Genomic DNA, 22,162 nt, shown 5'->3' with positions numbered 1-22,162 from the left:
CTAATTATATTGATATTCCCATTAGAACAGGTTACTGCTGAACTAAAAAGTTGGGAATTATGATGAACTTAGGAGAATACTATCATTGGTTGCATGGTATCAGTTACTGAATAAGGAAAATGTCAGCAATACATGGGAATCTTAGAAAAAGTGCTTAAATGAGGTGGCATCTGAATGTATCCTTAGTGTTTGAAGAATAAATAGGTTGGAAGTGAAATGGATGTGCAACCTAATTAAGCAAGAGATCCACAAGAAAGAAACGTGGAAAGAATATCGTGAGAATAAGAGTGAGAGGAGTTATGAAATATATAAAGACCAGGGCAGAAAAGTAACAACTATTCTGCAGAAATCTAAATTGGAAATGAAAAGAAATTGGCTATGCAAGCTAAAGGCAATCCAAAAGAATTTTATTGTTATGCCACAAGCAAGAGAAGGAATAGCTTCATTGAATGCAGATGGTACTCTGGTGTCAGAAGCTAACGAGATGGTTCAATGAGTGCTCACTCTGTTAAGATTATATCAGAGGTGCATGAAAATAAGGTTGAATAGCAGTTGCATAACCTGGATAAAAATTTGTCAATAGGGACAGATGAAATATCAGCATGTTTGCTAAAGGAATGTTCAGCTGAATTGGCTAGGCCTTTCACTTGTTTGTATAAGTCTCAGCTCAGGATTGATACTGCAGATCAAACGAATGTATGATAGTTCCATGATGCATCTAACTACAGACCTATCAGTATCTCTGGTGTGGTAGTGAAGAATTTTAGAAAAGTTGGTAAGAACTTCCATACAGAAATGGGTAGACAAACAAGCTATACTCTGCAAGGAGAGCATGGGTTTACTAAAGGAATGTCATGTTTTGGCAATTTGCTTATATTTTATAACAATATTAAGGCCGAGTAGGATAAAGAAAATGGATACACTATGATAACGTTGGATTTTGCTAAGACATTTGATAGGATACCACACAAAAGATTATTGTATAAACTGGAGAATACAGGATTGGAATATAAACTCTTGACTTGGATCGGTGGATGGTTGATAGATATCAAAAACTGGTATGCAGTGGGTGTAAATCTACTAAATTTAAGGTTAGCAGTGGTGTACCTCAGGGTTCAGTCCTTGGATCACTGTTGTTCAATCTATATATTAACGACATTAGGAAAGGTATAACAGGTGATGTGGTGATGTGCAACTATTTGCCAATGATGCAAAAAGAGGTAGGACAATTAGGGATACTACTGATATCCAGCACTTACAAAATGATTTCAATAGGCTGGAAATTTGGACAAAAGAAATGGGTTATTAGTTTAATGTTAGTAAACATTATGCACTTTGGAGTGATGAGATTTCCAGTGGCATATTATATTAGCAGGAGTATGCTACAAGAAATCGATGAGGCTAGGGATCTTGCCATAATGGTAGATAGGAATTTGAAATTCAAAAGGCACATGGGGTGCTTAAAGGTAAAAGCTGTATAACTGAGAACCCCTCAACAGACCTTTTAAAGGAATGCAGAGAACTGACCAGGGCTTCTGATCTAATATCCAATCCTTACCTTCTCGTGGTGCACCTGGATACTGAACGAATAAGGATGGGCTGGCAATTTGGAATTTAGCCAGCCAAATTGTATTCTTATTGGATTAAACCACAAATAAAATGATGGTACAACCTGACAGAATTTCATGCCACCTGGGGGTGTAGCCCAGTTAAACAACATCCCCATTGTTTTCACCAAAGAACCAAGGCAAACAATGAAAAGTCAGCTACAGGAACAAATTGTGACACACATCCCAACTCAACATCACCAGAGTTCAAGATCGGTACTATCAACATACGAAGACATGGCAAAGAAATGGAGCTAGCTGAGGAATTGGATAAATACTAGATCGGCATAATAGAGGTGGCTGAAACAAACAGGACAACAATGGGCGAGGTCCACAAAAGTCAATTGAAATCTGCTCGATTCTTCTCGCATACAAACTTCACATACTTCTTGGAGAACCATAGCTTAGACCAGGGTTTCTGAAACTTTTCCTACAATGGAACACTTCACAAATCCTGAAATTTTAACAGAACACCTTGGTTAGTCGAGTATCATTGGTCTCGTATTCAATGTAAAGCTAAGCGCACACTATCGCTGCAGCAGGCTGTATCGCATCTCAAAAATGCGACAGTGCACATTACAGGAGTGCCAGGCCACAGCACATCGCACATTGACCTTGCTTTTGACTGCACGTTTCCTAGAATATATATACTTCCGTACTTCACTTGTGCTCAGAAGTGTTGACAACCACAGATGGCTAAGTCAAGGCCTTAATAGCACAATCCACGTGCGAAGTGAGGAGAGCCTGATTTTCAAACTTGTTTGAACTTGTTGCAGTATTTAAAACCATTCCAGGCCCATATTAATTTTAGTAATTTTTCACGGAACACTTATTCACTTTCCGCAAAACATAGTTTGGGAAACATTGGCTTAGACAACCAGCAAGAACTTGAATGGAAATGAATGTTTATGTACCAATAAATTTTTTTTTTTCAGGGATGCATTCAGTACATGTGTCTGGATGAAAAGACAAAGCAATAATGCAACCAAGAAACTGAGGTCCAGAAACCACAAAGCTTGTTCAACCTGACTTCATACAATTCCAGACAACATTAGGATGAGTGCAGCTGTGTTACTCCATGGGAAAAGGAAGCAATACTAGATTGTGGTCTGAATTATCTACATGACAAACAACATCCACCATATACTTTGAAGGGTCATTAAGAGATCTAGAATATTTAGAGAATTGTTAGGGTTACTGAAAATTTTTCACTTGATTATACTATAAATTAAAATTTCCAAGATCCTTTATCCAAGTGTATGCAAGCAGTTTATGCATGAAGTATCTTCACAACCGAGTTACTTATACATAGAAGCTAATGACTTCACATCGGTTGCTTTAGTATCCCATAATACAACCCCCCCCCCTTTCAAACATGTATAATGCTATGAGTTATGGGAAGTGCCATCTCATTGGTGGGAGCCCGATCCAGAAGAGATACCAATGCTGAAGCAATGCAGAAGTCATAAATTTCCAATATAATTCAATAAAGGTCGAAACCAGTCCAGGTAGCAACCCATATCATAATGCATAGCCTTATACACATCTGAAAGGGGAGGATGCTTTGCATTATGAGATACTAAGGCAACTGATATGAAGTCATTAGTCTCTATATACTAGTCCAGTTATGAAGATACGTCATATGCACACTTTGAGCTTTGTTTGCTTACACTTGGATAGAGAATTTCTTGGCATCTTTAATTTATTGTTACGGTTATCTGGTAAGCAAGTAAACAATTACATATTACAATTGCTTAATGCACTTGCTGTGCATATTGAAACTGTTAAAGAACTTTGGATTACAAGGACAAATAAAAAAATATTTTAAAAAAATAATAAATGAGAATTATAGTTCAAGAAGTGTGCAATGATAGATATTGGAGCATTTAGAGAGAGAGAGAGAGGAGAATGATGTGGATGAAGTGAACAAAAAAGAACAAAAATGGTGGTAATGCTAATGAATGAGGGATGACAGTGCCAATGAAGAGATAAATTACAGGATGAAACTGGGCATTTGAACATGCAGCTGATTGACATGAATGACAAAAGTTAATAAGATGAAGGAAGCATCAAAAGATGATCATATGGATATGGAAACTTGATTGTTGTAGAAGAAAAGAAAGCACATAAGACATGTTTGATAGGTAGTATAGGAAAAATAAGAGAATTTGTATGGAATGAATAAATGGTCATCAGATTTAGTGATGATTATGAATACAAATGATTCAGAAGGTGGGGAAAATAATATCGAAAGGGATTTGAAAAATCTCTTACAGATACAGAAGATGACAAGAGCATAAGTAAAAAAAGTGGCTAATGTGTTGCCCAGGTTATAAGGATGATTTGAAAAGGAGAGAGCAGAGAAAGGAAACAAAGTGAAGTAGAGGATAAGCAGAATTCGGGGTTAGTCAAAAATGGATATATGTGGAACCATGGAATGATGAGCTGAGAGGTAAAGAATATGACAAAGCATGAGAATTTTTTAAAACATGTCTGATAGGCAATATACAACTATAAACCAAGTCATATGAGTTATTAGGTTAGCAATGAGGGTAAACTTAAGGAGGAGATAAGAACATTATAAAATGCAACAGGCTAAAAAAGCATAAGGAAAGAAAAAATGCACATAGGAGATTGTCCAGTCACCCCAAAAGAAATTCAGTGGAATTCTTTCGCATGTGGAAAAAAGAATAATTACAGATGGTTAACACTATTTGCTAATGGAAGATGGCAAAGTGACTACTATAGAGGATATAATGAATTATATCATAAACACTTTATCAGCATATATCAAACTACTATGAATTATTCAGTTCAATACCCAAGAGGAGGAAAATGTTACAGGCGCATGGAGTACTGAGTACAGTTGGATATACTGCACTGTATATAATGGCGCATTTTATAGGGAACATGAAAAAGTCAACTGTGAACCTTGCCTGTATAAGGAACATCTTGCATTAAGGAGGATTCAAACAAAAATGGAACTATGACAGATGTTTCCAATTACATACCTGTTTTTATATCTACATTTGTGAATAAATAGAATACAGGACTAAATTGATTGACAAAGGAATCATCTAAGATGGTCAACATGAATCTGTAAAGATCTTGCTTTAGTGATATACATTTTAAGACAAAATAATCAACATGCTGGATCAATAAGTCATGTAACAATAGTCTGGAATTTTGCAAAAGCATTTAATAGACTGCTGTATGGTAAATTGGTGTGCAAGTTGGATAGAATTGAGGATGGCAAATTGGTCAGAAAGATACGAGATTGGTTGGCTGAAGAATAGCAGCAGCAAACTGAATACAGGTATCCCTTGCTTAATGCAGGATTTGATTAACACAGTGAAATTAATTGCGGCAATCCCTTGATATACGTGGCAAGAGTTTTGATTAATGCGCCTTTAACCCTTCGGAGCTCGCAGCTATCTGACAGATACACGCAAAATGTTTAATATAAAGATTCTTACACAATTCAGTGTATAGCTCGGAAGTCATGAGTAGCTGTGCATCATATGTTATGAGTGATATTCCGCACTGCTTTTTGCTGTCAACACGTTATGTAAAGGTTTGTGATATTTGAAAGTAAATTGTATCTGAGAGATACCGCGACCTCCGATGTCAGTATAGTATTGGTTTAGTTGGTTTAGTTGTTTTTTTTTATTAACCTTGGTTCAATAATTTCTAGATTGTAACTGAAAATAAATAAACCATCATGTATTACTGAAATAGAGAGCCAAAGACTTATTTATCATACATGTCCTCTAGAAGATGTGCTTCACATTATAGAAAACACTAAGGAAAGTGATCTGGAGCTTACTCCACCTTTACCCATAAGGTTGCTTATGCTTGCATCTGCCAAAATTTTTACTCTCTATATATTTGGCACGAAACTCTTGTAGTTTCTATATTCGGCTATGAAATAATGTTGGATTCAATATCCACTTAATTTGTACCATTGAATTATATTTGCAGTGTTTTTTCTTTATGTTTTATTGCTTGTTTGCCGAGGTTTGGAGAGTCATTTTGCTTGTTATCGCAGAATTTACGCCGATAAGAAAAAAACTAAAACTGTTCAAACGACTCTTGATAACTTCTTTTGATAAAAAAAATTGCAGTAAAAAATGTAGGTACAAGTATTTAACATTTACTTTGCATTCATTTTTTATCTTTCCTAAGAGTACCATATAAAACGAATTATTAATACAGTAATCGATCATGGACGAATTGTAATTTTTACCATTGATTATTAGATTTGATTAACACGATTTTGATATACGCGGTAACATCGAAGGATACCTGTACATCAAATTAAAAATGCAAAGAATTTATATTCTTGTTTAATCCTTTGCATGTCAAGTTTCTTCATAAATAGGCTACTAGTATTTAGAAGCTAATGACTTCCCATTAATTGCCTTAGTATCCCATAATGCAAAACATACATCCTTTCAAGTGTGTATCCTGAGACTATGCATTATGGGAAGGGTCACCACCCAGACCAGTTTTGACCTTTAATGAGGTCTCACCAGTGAAAGCCAGACCCAGAAGAGATAGTAAGGTTGAAGTAATGCAGAAGTTACATATATATATATATATATGTTAAAGATACCAAGCAATTTTAAACTTGGTTTTACTCCATTTTTCCCAAGTAAGCAAACAGACAAAAATGTCAAGTTTGCGCCTGCAAGTGATGCAAGACAAGCTGATCCTACAGGCAGTGCAAGACCAGGGCAACTCGTGGTAGACGTGGAACAAGCTCCGATCACTAATCTTATTTACCCTTAATGCCAAAACACATCTCCAATAAGGGGATGTATGATGTTTTGTATTAAAGGCAAGGGGCCACTACCCAGACCGGTTTCGACCTTTATTGAGGTCTCATCAGTGGGAGCTAGGCTAGAAATACTAAGATTTAGTATTACTAAGTCTTAGTATATACTAAGAATTAGTAAATATTAAGATTAGTGATCGGAGCTTGTTCCACGTCTACCACGAGTTGCCCTGGTCTTGCGCTACCTGTAGGATCAGCTTGTCTTGCATCACTTGCAGGCGCAAACTTGACATTTTTGTCTGTTTGCTTACTTGGGAAAAATGGAGTAAAACCAAGTTTAAAATTGCTTGGTATCTTTAACATAATTATACCCAAGGTAAAAATACTTTCTACACACATATATATATATATATATATATATCCCATATACAAGTAGTTGAAAACTAGTCTGGATAATGGCCCTTCTCATAATGCATAGTATTATACACACCTGAAGGAATGAGTATTTTGCATTATGAGACACTATGGCAATTAATGTGAAGCCATTACCCTCTGTATACAAGTAGCCTAGTCGTGAAATCACTTCATGTGCAAACTTTGTCTGCTTACGTTGGATCAAACAAAATTATAATATATAATTTATAACCAAGTGAAAAAGCTTCCTACAACTAGCTTTCCAGTAGTAGGCTTCACAGTAAGGTTTCCCTTACAATGTAACTTGCCTTTATTTGCCAAACCTTCCTGTCCAATGGTTGCAATGCCAAAAAGATCTACAAATTATCTGTCCCTGCAATCTCTTCACCTCCCTCTCAACATACACAGTAATGTTGAGAGGGAGGTGAAGTTCTCTGGATATAGGTTCCCTATATCCAGAGAACTTCAGAAAAAAACAGTCAGAAATTTAAAGAAATATAATCTCTGCACTGCTTTCCAGCCTCATCTGAGCTGGCTTCCTGTCTCCACTCTCCTATGGATCCACTTTTTCCACTCTCTGTTCCAGGTGTTTACAAGGTTCACTATTCTTGCAACTTATCATATTATGGTCAAACTGAGAAATCTGCTAACATCCACTTAGATGAACACAAAAAATCCATCTGTCACAACTACTGATCATCAAAGGCATAGTCAGCTAGAAGTGACTATGCCTTGGATACCTTGCATCAAATCGGATGGAATAAAACTATTAAACTTCATCACAGCAAATACAATCTTGAAAGATTCTTTTCAGAATCAGCAGCGGATTTTTAAAAAATGAGCCTAATCTTAAAAATATGGTTATGTTAAACTTCTCAGGATCTGAGAAACTTTAATTCTTAGTCTTCCCATCCAACAGCACCGCCTCATAGGAATTTAAGCTTTAGATAGTCTAATTTATTTTTGTGTGTGTTATTGCAATGTTAATATTGTATTCCTCAAGATGTCTCTGTGATAGAGATGAAATATCAGAATCAGTAAACTTGTTCTTTAATTATTTCTCTTTGTGCTATATCCATTTCATTAAATTTCTGAATGAGTGTAAATAAGCACCTAAGCATAAACATGCATTTACCATATGATAGGTTGGTATACAAGCTGCAGGATGCGGAAAAGGATAATAGACTGGCTCTCTAAATGATACCAACAAGTTGCATATGGAGTGGTATCAAAACAAGGATGGTAACCAGTGGTAATATACCATGAATCTGTTTAGCACACTGCTGTTTAACTTATTTGTTGATGGTTCATGCTGATTGACCAGAATCTTCAGATATTGCTGATGATAAAAGTTGGGAGAATTTTATAATTCATCTATTGCATTGCAGCTATAATGAGTATACATTCATAAGTAAAAATGAGGAGGTGGTTGTGACACTATAACAAAGCATTGGTCACACCACATAACAGTTGGTTTATATATAGAGAGTTTTCACTGTGATGAGAAAATAATGGAGAAGGTCCAGAGACAAGTGACCACAGGACTCTAGAATATTGATTATGGAAATAGGCGTTAAAGGAACATAAATTGATAGAGATGTTTAAGTTACTGATGAGATTTTATCAAAATAATAGAAGTTATTACAAAAAAGAGTTAAAGGTGAGAGGGGAAAGACAAATAAGCCATATCTGGAAGTAGTATAAAGATGTAGCAAAGAAGGGTATTTAAGGGAGATTTTTTACATGGAGAATTGTGGGTGTAGGTGGGATGCAATACCAGAATGCATTGTGAATTCTGGAAATGTCAAGGATTTAAGATTCAACATGAAAAATATGTTCATTGCATAGAAATTATGGAGACACAACACGTGTTAGAATAATTGCTTTACTTAACATTAACAAAGTAACATTTGACGTTTTGATCTCTGTATTATTATTATTCCTGACACCTCCAAGGAATCTGAAGACTCATCGAGGGAGGACACCTACTATACAACTCTCCGTCTCCACCACCAATTGAGGTCATCATCATTAGGAACACATATGTACAGGATACAAGCCACATGACACTGCATTATACAAAAGTAAGTTGGTCAAAATGTCGAATGTTACTTTATTAATGTAAAGTAATTACTCTAACATGTATTGTGTCAACATAAAATCTTCACTATGAATGCTGACTACCATGTAACCTTAAAAGAAAGAATGAAAAATGAGAGTTGTTGGTTAAGTGAACCTTCCACAAAGTCTGCTGTCAATGTAATAATAATAATATAGGTATCCAGAATGTCTCATCAGAATATAGGAAACAGACAAAAAATAAAAATAAAAAAAGTGGAACGTTAGGTCATGCACATGCAAATATAGTCATGTACATGCAAATCAGCATTGTTGGTTCTCTAATTTTTTTTTTTTTTTTTTTTTTAGGCTGACATTAAAGCTTCATAATGATCATATACATTTTCTCATTATTTTCATCCTAAAATTCATGACTAAAATTACTGAAATAACTGATCTGCTTCGAAACGGTATAAATAAGATTTATTATCAATCAGTACAAAATTATTTTTATAGGCCAGTGGCGATCTCTACGTCACTTCCTTATTTCGTTAAAAACTGATATCAGTAAATAAGTTTTCATCAACCTTGATAAACTTTAGCTTCTTTATCATTAATGATTCTTACTTAAAACGTACGACTGATATTTAATACGTGATACGAATTCCAACAAAACTGAACTTTAGTGTAATTTACATAACATATACTTTAAGAAAACAAATTTTTGATACTTGTAAAGGGAAGTATAAATATTACATAAATTGCAGTTCAATTATAATATTTAACACATCCAATGCATAAAATTAAACACTACTGAGCGAAATGTATCAACTGTAGAATAAAAAAATCCATAAGCCTACTTAGATCGTTAGGGTACTGAATTGCTCGAGTACATATTAAATACACTCAATTATGTTGCCATTTAAAATTTTTAATAAAAAAAAAGAATACTCGATACTAAAATAAATTATACATACCCCTAGGCATAATTCAATTACAAGAAATATACAATTAAGAAAAAAAAATTCAAATTTAACAGAATCGACACAACTCAGTAACGTCTCACAATTGTGGATTATAGATGGAGCTAATGTTGCACATAATATCAAGTACTATTCCAAGCCCAAATATCAAAACTCAAATTAAATTCAAATTGAAAATATTTATCCTGTAAAAGAGATGTGCACTATGGTGCGCTACATAGAGGCATAAAGCCGTCGTGATTCAGAACTAGAACAGCATTTTTATAGCTACTTAAACTTAAATAGGAGGTATATGAGGAACTGAATAAACTTGATGTAAATAAGACTGTAAGACTTGATGCTATTTCATCACATGTTTTGAGGGATTGTTCCCAGTGGTTAAATTCAGTCGGGACCCTCAGGGGGCCTGACCCGGAACTTTTTTTATGCAACGGGCACGGACCCAGAACAGTTTTCTGTTTCGTGACTTTTCTCCCTTTACGGTAATTAAGCCTACATTATTGTGTTATTATTCAACAAATGTTTACAGATTTGAAGGTGTATATAAAGTCAATATCAACAGTCGCCTAATTACGAACGCGTGATGAAAGGGTCTGGTAGGTTTGGAGCTCCCCGTCTTATGACATATCTTATTAACATAAATCTTGCACTGGCCTAAGTTCCAAAGGAATGGAAAGAGGATAAAATTGCTAGGGTTTTGAATTATAGGCCAGTCTGTCGGTGCTTGGAGTTGTGGTTAAAGTGCTGATAAATAATTTTTGAACCAAGATTCAGAATTAGCTTGACAACAGAAAAATACTTTTTCGTGGCTAGCATGGATATATTAAAGAAAGATCATGTTTTAGCAATCTACTCACTTTTTATGATAAAGTGACAAATGTATTGCATAAGGGTGTTGCATACACAGTGACATATTTACACGTTGCAAAGCCCTTTGATAAATTGCCACATGACAAGCAGGTAATTAAATTGGAACAGATGGGGAGGGCTGAACAGTAGATTAGCTCAATGGATTGGAGACTTGCTGTCTGATAGGTGTCAGTGAGTTGTCTATGGAGAGCGATATCCCAGAAAATGAAAGTTACTAGTGGTGCACACCAAGGGGTGTTTCATGGTCCTTTGCTGTTTGAGGTCTGAATAGTAATATGCAGTTGCTTGCAGATGATGCTAAGTTGGGAGCGCTATCAGGAGTATGGCGAATGCTGTAGTGCTTTGCAAGAGGAATTGAATACACTGACTGAATAGTAAATGAGTGGGGGATATCAATTCAATGTTGCGAAGTGTAAGATTTTGAAATCTGAGGAGAAAAGTTTGGATATAGAGTATACAATCGGTGGAAATATCTTGGAAGAGGTATAGGAGATAAGAGATCTGGGAGTGATTGTCCACAATGACGTAAACGTTTGGGGACATGTTGATAAAATTGTCAGGACAGTAGGGCAGATAATGGGAATGATGTGGAGGGCACTGATTTGTAGAATTAAGGATGTTATGCTCCCATGTTTTAGGCTTTGATCAGGTCATGCATATGGATTACTGTGAACAGATTTGGTCATCTGATTTTCAAAAAGATGTATTAGAAAGAGTCTAGACACGATTGATTAAGGTGGTTTCTTGTCTCTGGAATGGTGAGTATGAAGACAGATTAGGAAAACGCAATTTGTAGAAAGTACTAGATAGGAGGAGAGGGAATATGACCGAGACATATAAGCTGTTAAGAGGTTATTACCAGATTAATGTTGGAGAAGTTTTGAATCGAATGGATGAAGATAGGGAGAGAACAAGAGGTCATCCCTGGAATCTGTATAAGGTGAATGTGAGCAAGGGGGTGAGGAGCATGGAGGTTTTTTTGCATGGAGAGCAGTGACTGATTGGAATGCATTGCTTGGTAGTGTGGTGAGCACAAAAACAGTGAATTTATTTAAGACGCAGTATGATAAATTTTGTGTGTAACAGTGAGACTCCTAAAATGAGTATTTTGATTCCAAGGAGGTTATTTAAATAATAATAATAATAATAATAATATTAAATATTAAAATAATATTAAAGATTAACAACAGCAGAAATGAAGTTTATGAGAAAAACTGCAAAGTATACCCTATTTGATCACAAAAGAAACGAAGATATTATGAAAGAATTAAACCAAGAACCAGTAATAGAAAAAAATAAAAAATATAAACAAAAATGGATGGGACACGTTCAAAGAATGAAAACAGAAAGATTACCAAAACAAGCCTTAAAGTACAAGCCATTAGGAAAAAGAAAACCAGGACGTCCTCTTAAACGATTCAACGATGACCTCTAAGGCCGGAACAGGCCATGCTAGGCCTAAATCCTTGATACGTATGATGATGATGATGATGATGATAATAATAATAATAATAATAATAATAATAATAATAATAATAATAATAATAATAATAATAATAATAATAATAATAATAATTATAATTATAATAATAATAATAATAATAATAATCAAGTCTTTCCGTGTCTACTGGCACATAAGGCTGCAATGCTGGTTTTCCATCTGCCCTTGTCCCTCACAGCTGCTCTTGCTTCTGCTCAACTCGCCTATCTTGCCTCCTTCATTTCGAATTCCATCATTCTTCTCCAAGTTAATTTTGGACGACCTCTAGAGTGTCTCCCTTCTGTAGCCCAACTCAGTGCTACTTGGTGAATTCTGTTTATCCCCATGCAAAGAAGATGTCCTGTCCATTTCCATCTTCTTAAGAGAATCTCCTCATCTATTGACTCGGAGTAAGTTGTCTTTAAAAGTTCCTCGTTACTAATTGTATTTGGCCAGAAGATTTTTAAAATTCTTCTTAAACACTTGTGTTGGAAAATGTCCAATTTATTGCTTTGTGCTTTGGTAAGTTTTCACGTTTCAGAGCCATATAGCAGTATTGCTCGCACAACAGATTTAGACATTAATTTTCACTTTACCTGTAATATTTATGCTTTTCATAATTTGTTTAGTGACCTGAAACAATTTTGTGCTTTAGCAATTCTTGTAAAACGTTTTCTTCAGTGCCGCCTTGTTTATTTATTATTGATCCAAGGTATGTAAAAGTATCAACATCTTCAATTGTTTCATTTTATAACTTAATTTCTTTATTTGATTTTACATTTATTCACATGACCTTGGTTTTTTCTTGTTTGTAAGTAGACACACAGTTTCTGCACAGGGAGCAAAGATATCAGTTTTTAGCTGTAGTCACTTAACTTGGAGGACAGAAGCACTATGTCATCAGCAAAATCAAGGTCTTCTAGTGTGGATGTAATGTCCCAAAGTATTCCTCTCTTTTGATGATTAATTGAGTTTTTCATAATTTAATCAATTAAAATTTTAAATAATAGACCAGATAACACACAACCCTACCTAACTCCAGTTTCAATGATAAAGAAGTCTGTACGTTTTCCATCTACTTCCACGCAAGACTTGCTGCCATCATGCATATTCTTAATAATGTTGATAAATTTATAAGGTATTCCGTATTCTTCTAATGTTTTCCAAAGCTTCTCTCTATTTACTGAGTCAAATGCTTTACTGAAATCGATGAAGTTTAGGTAAAGTGGGGCTTGAAATTCTATACATTGTTCGATTATATTTCTAAGAGTGGATATTTGTTGAATAGTTCCACAACCAGGTCGAAAAACTGCCTGTTCTTCTCTTAGTAAATTTTCGATTTCCTTTTTTAATCTATTAATTAAAACTTTGGTAAAAACTTTTGGGGGAATTGACAGCAAACGTATTCCTCTCCAAGTTTCACATTTAGTCAGATCTCCTTATTAGGGATTTTTATAATTACTGATTCTTTCCATTGTTCAGGAATTTTTTCTGTCTTCCATATTTTATTGTATAATCTCTGTAATTTGGCACCAGTTGTGTTGAGATCAGCTTTTAACATTTCGGCATTGATATTATCATCTCCACATGCATTGTTACATTTCAGTGCCTTCAGGGCAGCTTTGACTTCGCCCAAGGAAATCTCCTCTTTGGAAAGGTTCAAAGTGGGTGTTACACTAGTTGTAATATTTTGTGCCTGTTGAGATCCTTTACCTTTACATTTAAAGTTTCTTCAAAATAGTCTCTCCATCTTGCTTCGATTTTGGAGTCAAACATCAATGACTTTCCTTTCTTTTCTCTAATGGAGATAGGGATTGCTTTTTTGTTACCACTGATTTGTTTGATAATCTGATAAAGTTGTCTAATTTGTCCATTTTCTGCAGCATGTTTTGCTTCTTTTGCTAATTCCTCAATATATTTTCTCTTGTCGGCGATAGCCTGCGTAGCTCAATGGATGTGGCGTTTGCATACCACGGCGCTTGACCGCACGAAGGAAGACTTGGTTTCGAGTCTAGTCGGCGACTAGAGGAAATTTTTCTAAGCCTTTTTTCGACCGGTTCCCAGTTAGTCGATCTCTGGCACGGGCAAGCGGGTTTTTCCTCCCGGAAACTCGGGTTTTTCGTCCCGTAAACTCAAGAAAATCGACCGTAGAACCCACATTATTTCAGACATTAAATATATTGTGTTAGGGTTAGGGACCACGAGATGGCGGCACTTGAGCCGTCTCTCATCACTGTGTACCGCTTAATTAGTGATAGCCTTGGGCCATCTATCTCTGATTGGTACCAGTGGAGATTAAACTGCCCACTCAGTCTCCAAAAGTTAGATAGGGCTAAATGGCCTCGCCTACTCCCCGTATACAGGCGTTAGCTGATTTTTTTTTTTTTTTTTTTTTGTCGGCTCTTGCAGATCTCTTAACGCTTTTATTTAGTTCATTATAGCGATTGCTATGCACCTTATATAATCGTTCTGAATTTGTATTGTTCATTAATGATTTAATCATTTTTCTCTCTTCAATGATCTTCCACGTTTCTGCAGTTAACCATTCTTTATTTTTTTTTTCTTCGTTTACTAATTACGTCTTCGGAAACTTCATTATATGTATTCCTGAAGTTTTTCCAATATTCTTCTACTTCGTTGTTTTCTACTGTTACATCTTGATTTTCCTCTATTTCTAATATATTAAATCTGTTCTTTATCTCCAAAGCAAACTTTTCTCTGTTTTCTTTAATTTTTAATTTTTCAATATCAAATGCAGTTCTTAAACTTCTTTTCTTTCTTAATACACTTTGAAGTTTTAATTTCAACTTCGTCATTAACAAAACGTGGTCAGAACCAACATTTGCAGCAAGTTTGACTCTCACAACAAGCATGGATCTTACGAATTTAATATGGATAGCAACATGATCAATTTGGTTTTTGTGCTGTCGTTCGGTGCGATCCAAGTCAATTTATGTATTTCTTTATGCTTGAATTTACTTCCTCTAATGACAGAGTTGTTCATTTCACAAAAGGATACAAACATCATGCCATTTTAATTTCGGTCTCCACAAGCCTCGAAACCTAAGGATTTTTTTCTACACATGACCTTTTACCCACTTTTGCAATAAGATCGCCAACGAGTATTATCATATCGTGTTTCGGAATAGAATTTATTACTTTTTGGAGTTCTTAAAAACATTCTTTTATTTCTTCATCTGCATCATTAGTAGGTGCGTAAACCTGCACAACATAAAATTTGATAATTTTGGGATAAAACCTAGCTTTAATAATTCTCTCATTTACTGGTTCCCATTCCATTAGGCTTTTGGTTACTTTTGGGTTCAATATTAGCACAACTCCTTTTTCGTGCTTCTCTTCTGATCCAGAGTACAATATTGTCTTGATGTCTTTAGTTGTAAGTCTACCAAAACCATTCCATCTGAGTTCACTGATGCCTAAAATGTCTAACTTGTAATTGTCCATTTCATTTGTTACCTGCCTAGTTTTTCCTACCTGGTACAGTGTTCTGACATTCCATGATCCAATCTTTAAATTTTTTGTGGTTCATAAGTGACTCTTTCAACAACAAGGGTTCCGAAAGGCTTTCCCTTTCGGAACCCTTGTGGTGTCACATATACGTTATCCACATCAGACCAGGCTAGATAACAGACTTCTGGGGTCTCGCAAGTCACGTCTGTTGCCAGGAGCATTTGTTCATCCAGATTTGCAGTTTCCATAATCAGATAATTTTTACAGGGTGGGGTGATTAGCCATTCGCCCAACCCCCGAAGGGAACCAGGCTATACCCCCGAGGACTGGGTCTCCCTTTATCGCCTCTTATGATACACAGGAGTGGGATTGGGGTATTCTACTACTCACCCCAACACGTGGAAATGATAATATTAATTTTTTTTCCTCAGATAAATTACATACATTATATGAAGACAATTATGCATAACAAATACTTTCTCGTACATAAAGTTTTTTTTAAATAATAATAATAACAATAACTGTTTACAACATATATTATTATAATATTCATAATGATGATTAAGCTTATAAGTATGATGTTTCTTTGCAATTTTTACAATCTATATATACAATATCAATGGATATAATCACTCTATATTGCATACTTTTGTTACAGTTATTACATACATTTGTTTACATATGATATTTACATTATATACATTTGTTTAGATATAATACTTACATTACATACGTTAGTTTACATGTGATACGTACATTACATGCACTTGGTTACGTATGATACATCTTGGATGAGAACTAATTTCTCTGCTTTCATCCTCAAAGCTTATATGTAAGCTTATCTGAGGATGACACCAGTTGGTTATTATTTATTTATTTATTTTTTTTATTTTTTGGCTGTGTTGGGGTGCTATGAAATCTATGATTGAGAAATTCGCGCTAGCGCTCACACACACACACCCACACACGCACGCACGCACACGCGCACACACGCACACGCATACACACAATAACTTGGAATGTATTGATGCATCGCTGAACTGGAAGCCTGAACGAATATATTGTGTTTCATTAAGTTTGTATGGTATTTTGGATGCGTGTTTCTTGTTCATAGTATGTCCTTAGAACTCTTTTCAGGCTATTGTAGTTTGTAAGGTTTCTGTATTCAAATAGTAATTTGTTTATCATGTCTGGGATGTAGAAGTTTCGCGTGGCCCTTCCGTAGTGATTATTGTATTTATATGTGATATAATTAGTAGTCTGAGGTCTTGTTATACGGTATGTATTTCTGACTGTCCTGTAGTTGGCATCGAAATAATGTTTTAGCAAAGCTGCATAGTGACATAAATGTTTTGCTGTCAGTATTTTGTGTTCTGACATTGCAATGTATATAAGGTCGTTATTTTCTCTTTGTTCCCAAAAGATCAGTTTTATCATTTTGTACTGTAGCGACATTAATCTATTTAATTTGTAGGGTGCACAGAAAACATACGTTGTTATAGCGTATCTTAGTATATTTTGTCATAGTGCTTTGTATATTAGTGTTTTTAGGTGTATGGGAACTATGTCTTTTAACCTGTAGAGTTTGCCACTTATTGTTCGGAGTTTGTTGTGTAGATGGTTTATGTGCTATTCCAGTTCATATCTGCATCAAAGTAAATTCCAAGGTATCGTATTGTTTCAACCTGAGCGATTGTAGTGGTTTTGCTGTTTTGTGTGTTTTTTATGTTGGAAAGTGGATGTTGGATGGTTATATATATTTGTTATCAACTGGTCGAGTCAGTGGATTTCTGAATATCATTAATTTGTCTTTTCTGAGTTTAGGTGTATGGAGTTTTTGGTGATCCAGTCTATGATCAGATTTATGTCATGTTGCATATTTGTTTGGGTTATGCTTGCACTATTATGGATGGATATTATTGCTGTATCGTCTGTATATTGGAATATCTTACCATTGAGTGGTAATGGATTAAAATCGTGAGTGTAAATGTTGAATAGAGTTCGGGAGAATGCAGCTCCCTGTGGTACTCCACAGGTTACTGGTAGCTCTCTGCTTCGGTTTGACCCGATACGTGTGATATGATTTCTATTTTGAAGGTAGTTTGTAAACCACCTGTGAAGAAGCCCGTCTATTCCAACATGCCTCAGCTTTTCTAACAAGGTTTGATGTGTAAGTGTATCGAATCCTTTAGTTAGATCAATAAAGACTACCATGGCAATTTTGTTTTTGTCTAAGGCGGTATTAATTACGTCTGTAAAGTCTTCCAAGAGAGATGTTGTTCCCTTATTTTTCTGAAAACCACATTGTGTTTTGGGGATAATATAAAAGATCTCAGTGTATGCTGTGAGTTTCTTCAGCATGATCTGCTCCATAATTTGATTGATGATTGACTGTAATTGTTGATTAAATTTCTTTTTCCATGTTTGTATATGGGTGTGATTATGGCGGTCTTTAGCATACTTGGTATCTGTCCTGTTTTAAATATTTTATTTATTAATTTTAGTAGGATAGGACTTAAACTAGTTGCATGTTGCTTTATATCTTTAGGTCTGATACCATCAATTCCTGGGCCTTTGTTTGGTTTGATTTGATGTATAGCAGAGAGAAGTTCTGCTTCTTTTATGGTTGGGAACCATAATGTCTATTTTGATTGTGGTCCAAGTGGAGGGTATTGTTTTGTGATTGGGGGAATATTTCTGTGCAGTTCTTGGATGGAGTCTGCAAAGTATTGGTTAAAGTCATTTGGTAGTTGTTAGATAGGTTTTGCATCTTTCATGAAGCTGTGTTTTATGGTTTCGGAGGCGGTGGTGTCGGAAACAAAATCTAGCATCTCATTGATCAGATGCTAGGTTTGTTTCAAGTTGTTTTGTGCAGAGGGTAGTTTGTCTCTGTAGTAGCTTCTTTTTGCATTTCTGATTTGTGTTGTAAGGCGATTCCTTGTTATCTTATATTCTGTTTTTAAAGCTGTGTTATTTGGATATCGCTTTAATTCTTACCATAAAGCGTCCTTTCTGTGTATTTCTAGGATTAAGTTTTGTGTTTTACAAGGATTTTCTGTTGTTTTTGAACGAAAATTCTGACTTTCTTTGTAGCTTTCTTATATATTTCCTCCAGTGTGAGTTTAATGTTGTTGTATAAGATATCTGCTGAATCTGATGCCAGGTGTTCACAGTCTGTTTTCTTATTTCGTGGTTGACTATTTCTTCGTCTATTATTGTTTTCTGTCGCTTTTCTTCTGTCGGACATTGCGTGGATATTGTCTTAGTGTGCGGGTTTAGAGCGGTGTAGTAATGGTCTGCTACTTTGCACTTTATGACTGATGCAGTGTAACTGTTTGGTGGTACTCGGACGTTTATATGATCTAGACAGGAGGCAGTGATAGTATTTCCGAATATTTCTTCTCTAGCACATGATGTTATTGTTGGTATTAGATTATACATGGATAGCGTGTCTAGGTATTGTACAGTGTTGTTCTGGTTTTCGTTTGCAGTATTTATGTTTATGTTGCCAATTATCATTAGGTATTCGGTTGAGCTTATTTCTTAGCTTGAAAGCCAGCAATTGAGTTCGTGCAAGAATTTTATCATGTTTAAGTTTGGTGGCCTGTAAATAGCATTTAGTGTTATGGGATGCTGTCTATTGGTGGTATTAGTGATTTCGAGGCAAAGGGTTTCAGCATGCTCAAACTGATAGGCCATTTCTTTTGCTATTAATTTTTGTTTGATAAATATTAATATTCCACCCCCTCTTTTTGTTTGGCGGCATGATCTATGTTGTTAGAAGCCTGAAATTTGGTAAGCAGTCGCTTCGTCATTAGTTATGGATACTTCTGTAAGAATCGTGTATCAATAATATCAGTGTAATTCCTCAGATAAGCCTGTAACAATAACCAATATTTTCGGATGCTTCCGATGTTAATATGCAAGATTGAGAGACCTCTCGCTTGTACTGTATGTTGTTTCCATGCATCAAGCGATTCGAAAGTACAATTACTGATGTATTCTGGTGTAATTACATCTATCTGATGGTTCACATTCATTTTTGTTGTGTTGAGATCTTCTTGTTGAACTAAGTTGGAGTCTTTTGTTTCACTCTGGCAACCTGTCTATATTTCCGAGCTTTTTATTTGTATAGACTTTGAAGTCTGTGACTTTCTCAAGAATATTTTGCCGTCTTTGATCCATAAAAATTGATACTTTTTTCTGTTTTTTTCTTTTCTTGCTTGGTTCAAAAGATTCTGATTGAAAGGTGTTAAATACTCAGATAGAAAGATTGGCGTATTGTTTTGCGATGCATTTAAATCCTTGACTACTGGTTTTTTCAGTCTGCTGGCTTTTATGCGATTGTCTCTTGTAGCCTTGCGTGTCAGACGAACTATGATTGGTGCGGGTCGTGGCGAGCCTTGTTTTTTGTTCTACCTGGGAAACCGATTTATGGTTTGAATATCATTATTCTCTAGGGGGATGTCAATTGCATAGCCTAACTTTAAAACTATGTCCCTGAGATCTTCTGGGGATTCAGTTTCTGGAAGACCGTTTATGACAAGGTCTTCTTTATGTTGTTGTTGGTTTAAAACTTCGTATTGTAGTTTCAGGGAATTAAATTCTTGACGGAGTTCCGATGTGTCTTTTATCAATTTGTGCTGCCTGTCAGTTAATGCGTTAATGCTGGTTTTAATGTCTTTTACCGTTTGTAAGATTTCTTCGGCTTTTGAATCATTAAATTTAACAAACTCTTCATATTCGCTAATTTTTTTTTTTTTGTTATTTCTTTATTCTGTTTATCAAATAGTTCTTGGACAAGATCTACTAAGCTGGCTTTTTTATTTTTCTAAACCATTTTCTAGTAATAAATTTACGGAACTCAAATTATAAGCCTCACTGGTATTTTATTGTCTGTTCAGTTCAGTTCATCTTCCGATTCTGCCTCCGGCGCAATCAGTTGCGCTGTGGGTGGCGGCGTTTCTTTGTTCTCTCTACAGTTTAGGCACTTCCATTCTTCTCGTTTGGCACCGGATTTGCGTTGCCATGTTGTTTCTGAAAGTCTGGACCATGTAAAGTGAAGATTCCTATAATAATAATGATAATAATATAACTCGAGCCTGTGTAGCTCAGAGAATTGGCATTTACACTCTATGGAGCTTAACCGCACGAGGAAAGACTTGGGGTCGAATCTAGATGCCGACTAGAGGAACATTTTCTAACTCTTTTCTCGACCGGTTCCAGAGTTAATCGATCTCTGGCTTTTTCTGCAGGGTTTTTTTCTCCTGTAAATTCAAGAAATCGGCCGTCGAACCTACACTATTTTCAGACATTAAAAATATTGTACTAGGGCACTGTGGTCCGCGATGATGGAACAGGTGGTCTGCAGGCAGATTTAAATTAATTAAATAAATATATATTTTTAATTATCCAAACAAAACAAATTAAAATTGAATAAGTAAAAATTACTGAAATCAAATGGTTACTTAAAATATCAACAAATAGCGTCAGAATGTTCCAAGGCAGAAACTATATTGTTGTTCACTTCAGCCCTCTTTTATTATTCGTCATTCTGCTGCTGAATTTGTAGCGGCAAAATGACGAATAATAAAAGAGGGGTGAACAATAATATAGTTTTATTGCCATAGACAGTATGGCAAGGTTTCTTAAACACCAAAAAAGTGTCACCCAGGGCGGCTCTCCCCTCCCCCTCCCAGCTACGTCTCTGGAACTTACAGTCCGTAGAATTGTTTTAGGCATTTTACTGGTCCTTGGGCTTAGAAAGATTGAGAAACGCTGTACTAGGGTTAGGGACAACGAGATGGCGGCACTTGCTAGCCGCCTTCTTCATTGTGCACCTATTAATTTGTGATAGCTTTGGGCCAGCTATCTCTGATTGGCTACCAGTGGAGATTGAACTCTCCACTCAGTCTCCAAACGTTAGATAGTGCTAAAACGGCATCGTCTACTCCCTATAAGGGAACAAAAAAGGCATTAGCTGATTTTTTTATAATAATAATACATATTTCCTAAATGAATTGAATAAACTGTGTAGTAATAATAATAATAATAATAATAATAATAATAATAATAATAATAATAATAATAATAATAATAATAATAATAATATTTATTATTATTATTATTATTATTATTATTATTATTATTATTATTATTATTATTATTATTATTATTATTATTATTATTATTATTATTATTATTATTATCGCATCAACGCTCCTTCAGTCAAAGATTCATTGAAGAGGAGAGAGAGAGAGAGAGAGAGAGAGAAATTTATACCATTAACAGTAAAGATTAATAAAAATAAAATAAATAAAATAAAAAATCTTACACTCTTATTTGCCACTTCCTTGTGCAATTTCCAAGGAAGAACTAGTTTTTGCTCCTTTCTTATTTTCCACTATCTGAAAAAAACAAACTTTGATATCCACCTGGTAAATGCCTCTCAAGAGCATAAACATCTCAATCATATCACCGCTTTGCCTTCTATCATCCAAAC

The 22,162-nt window shown here is 35.2% G+C and overlaps 1 protein-coding gene across 1 annotated transcript in view; it reads right to left on the bottom strand.

The window, feature by feature from the left end:
• The window catches only part of LOC150097140 (28 kDa heat- and acid-stable phosphoprotein-like), a 102,577-nt gene extending 92,654 nt beyond the window's left edge, over positions 1 to 9,923 (bottom strand). Inside the window, exon 1 of the mRNA XM_090406879.1 lies at positions 9,834 to 9,923. Within this exon, the coding sequence (XP_090263005.1) occupies positions 9,834 to 9,843 (10 nt within the window). The 5' untranslated portion in view covers positions 9,844 to 9,923. The remainder of the gene's footprint in view (positions 1 to 9,833) is intronic.
• Between the last annotated feature and the right edge of the window lie 12,239 nt (positions 9,924 to 22,162).

Source organism: Typopeltis vanoorti, chromosome 17 (genome assembly GCF_054136105.1).
Source record: "Typopeltis vanoorti isolate ZY-2024b chromosome 17, IOZ_Tvanoo_1.0, whole genome shotgun sequence".
In the NCBI taxonomy this organism is placed as follows: domain Eukaryota; kingdom Metazoa; phylum Arthropoda; class Arachnida; order Uropygi; family Thelyphonidae; genus Typopeltis; species Typopeltis vanoorti.
Note: the sequence above shows the minus strand (reverse complement) of the source record. Positions and strands in the feature narration are given on the sequence as shown.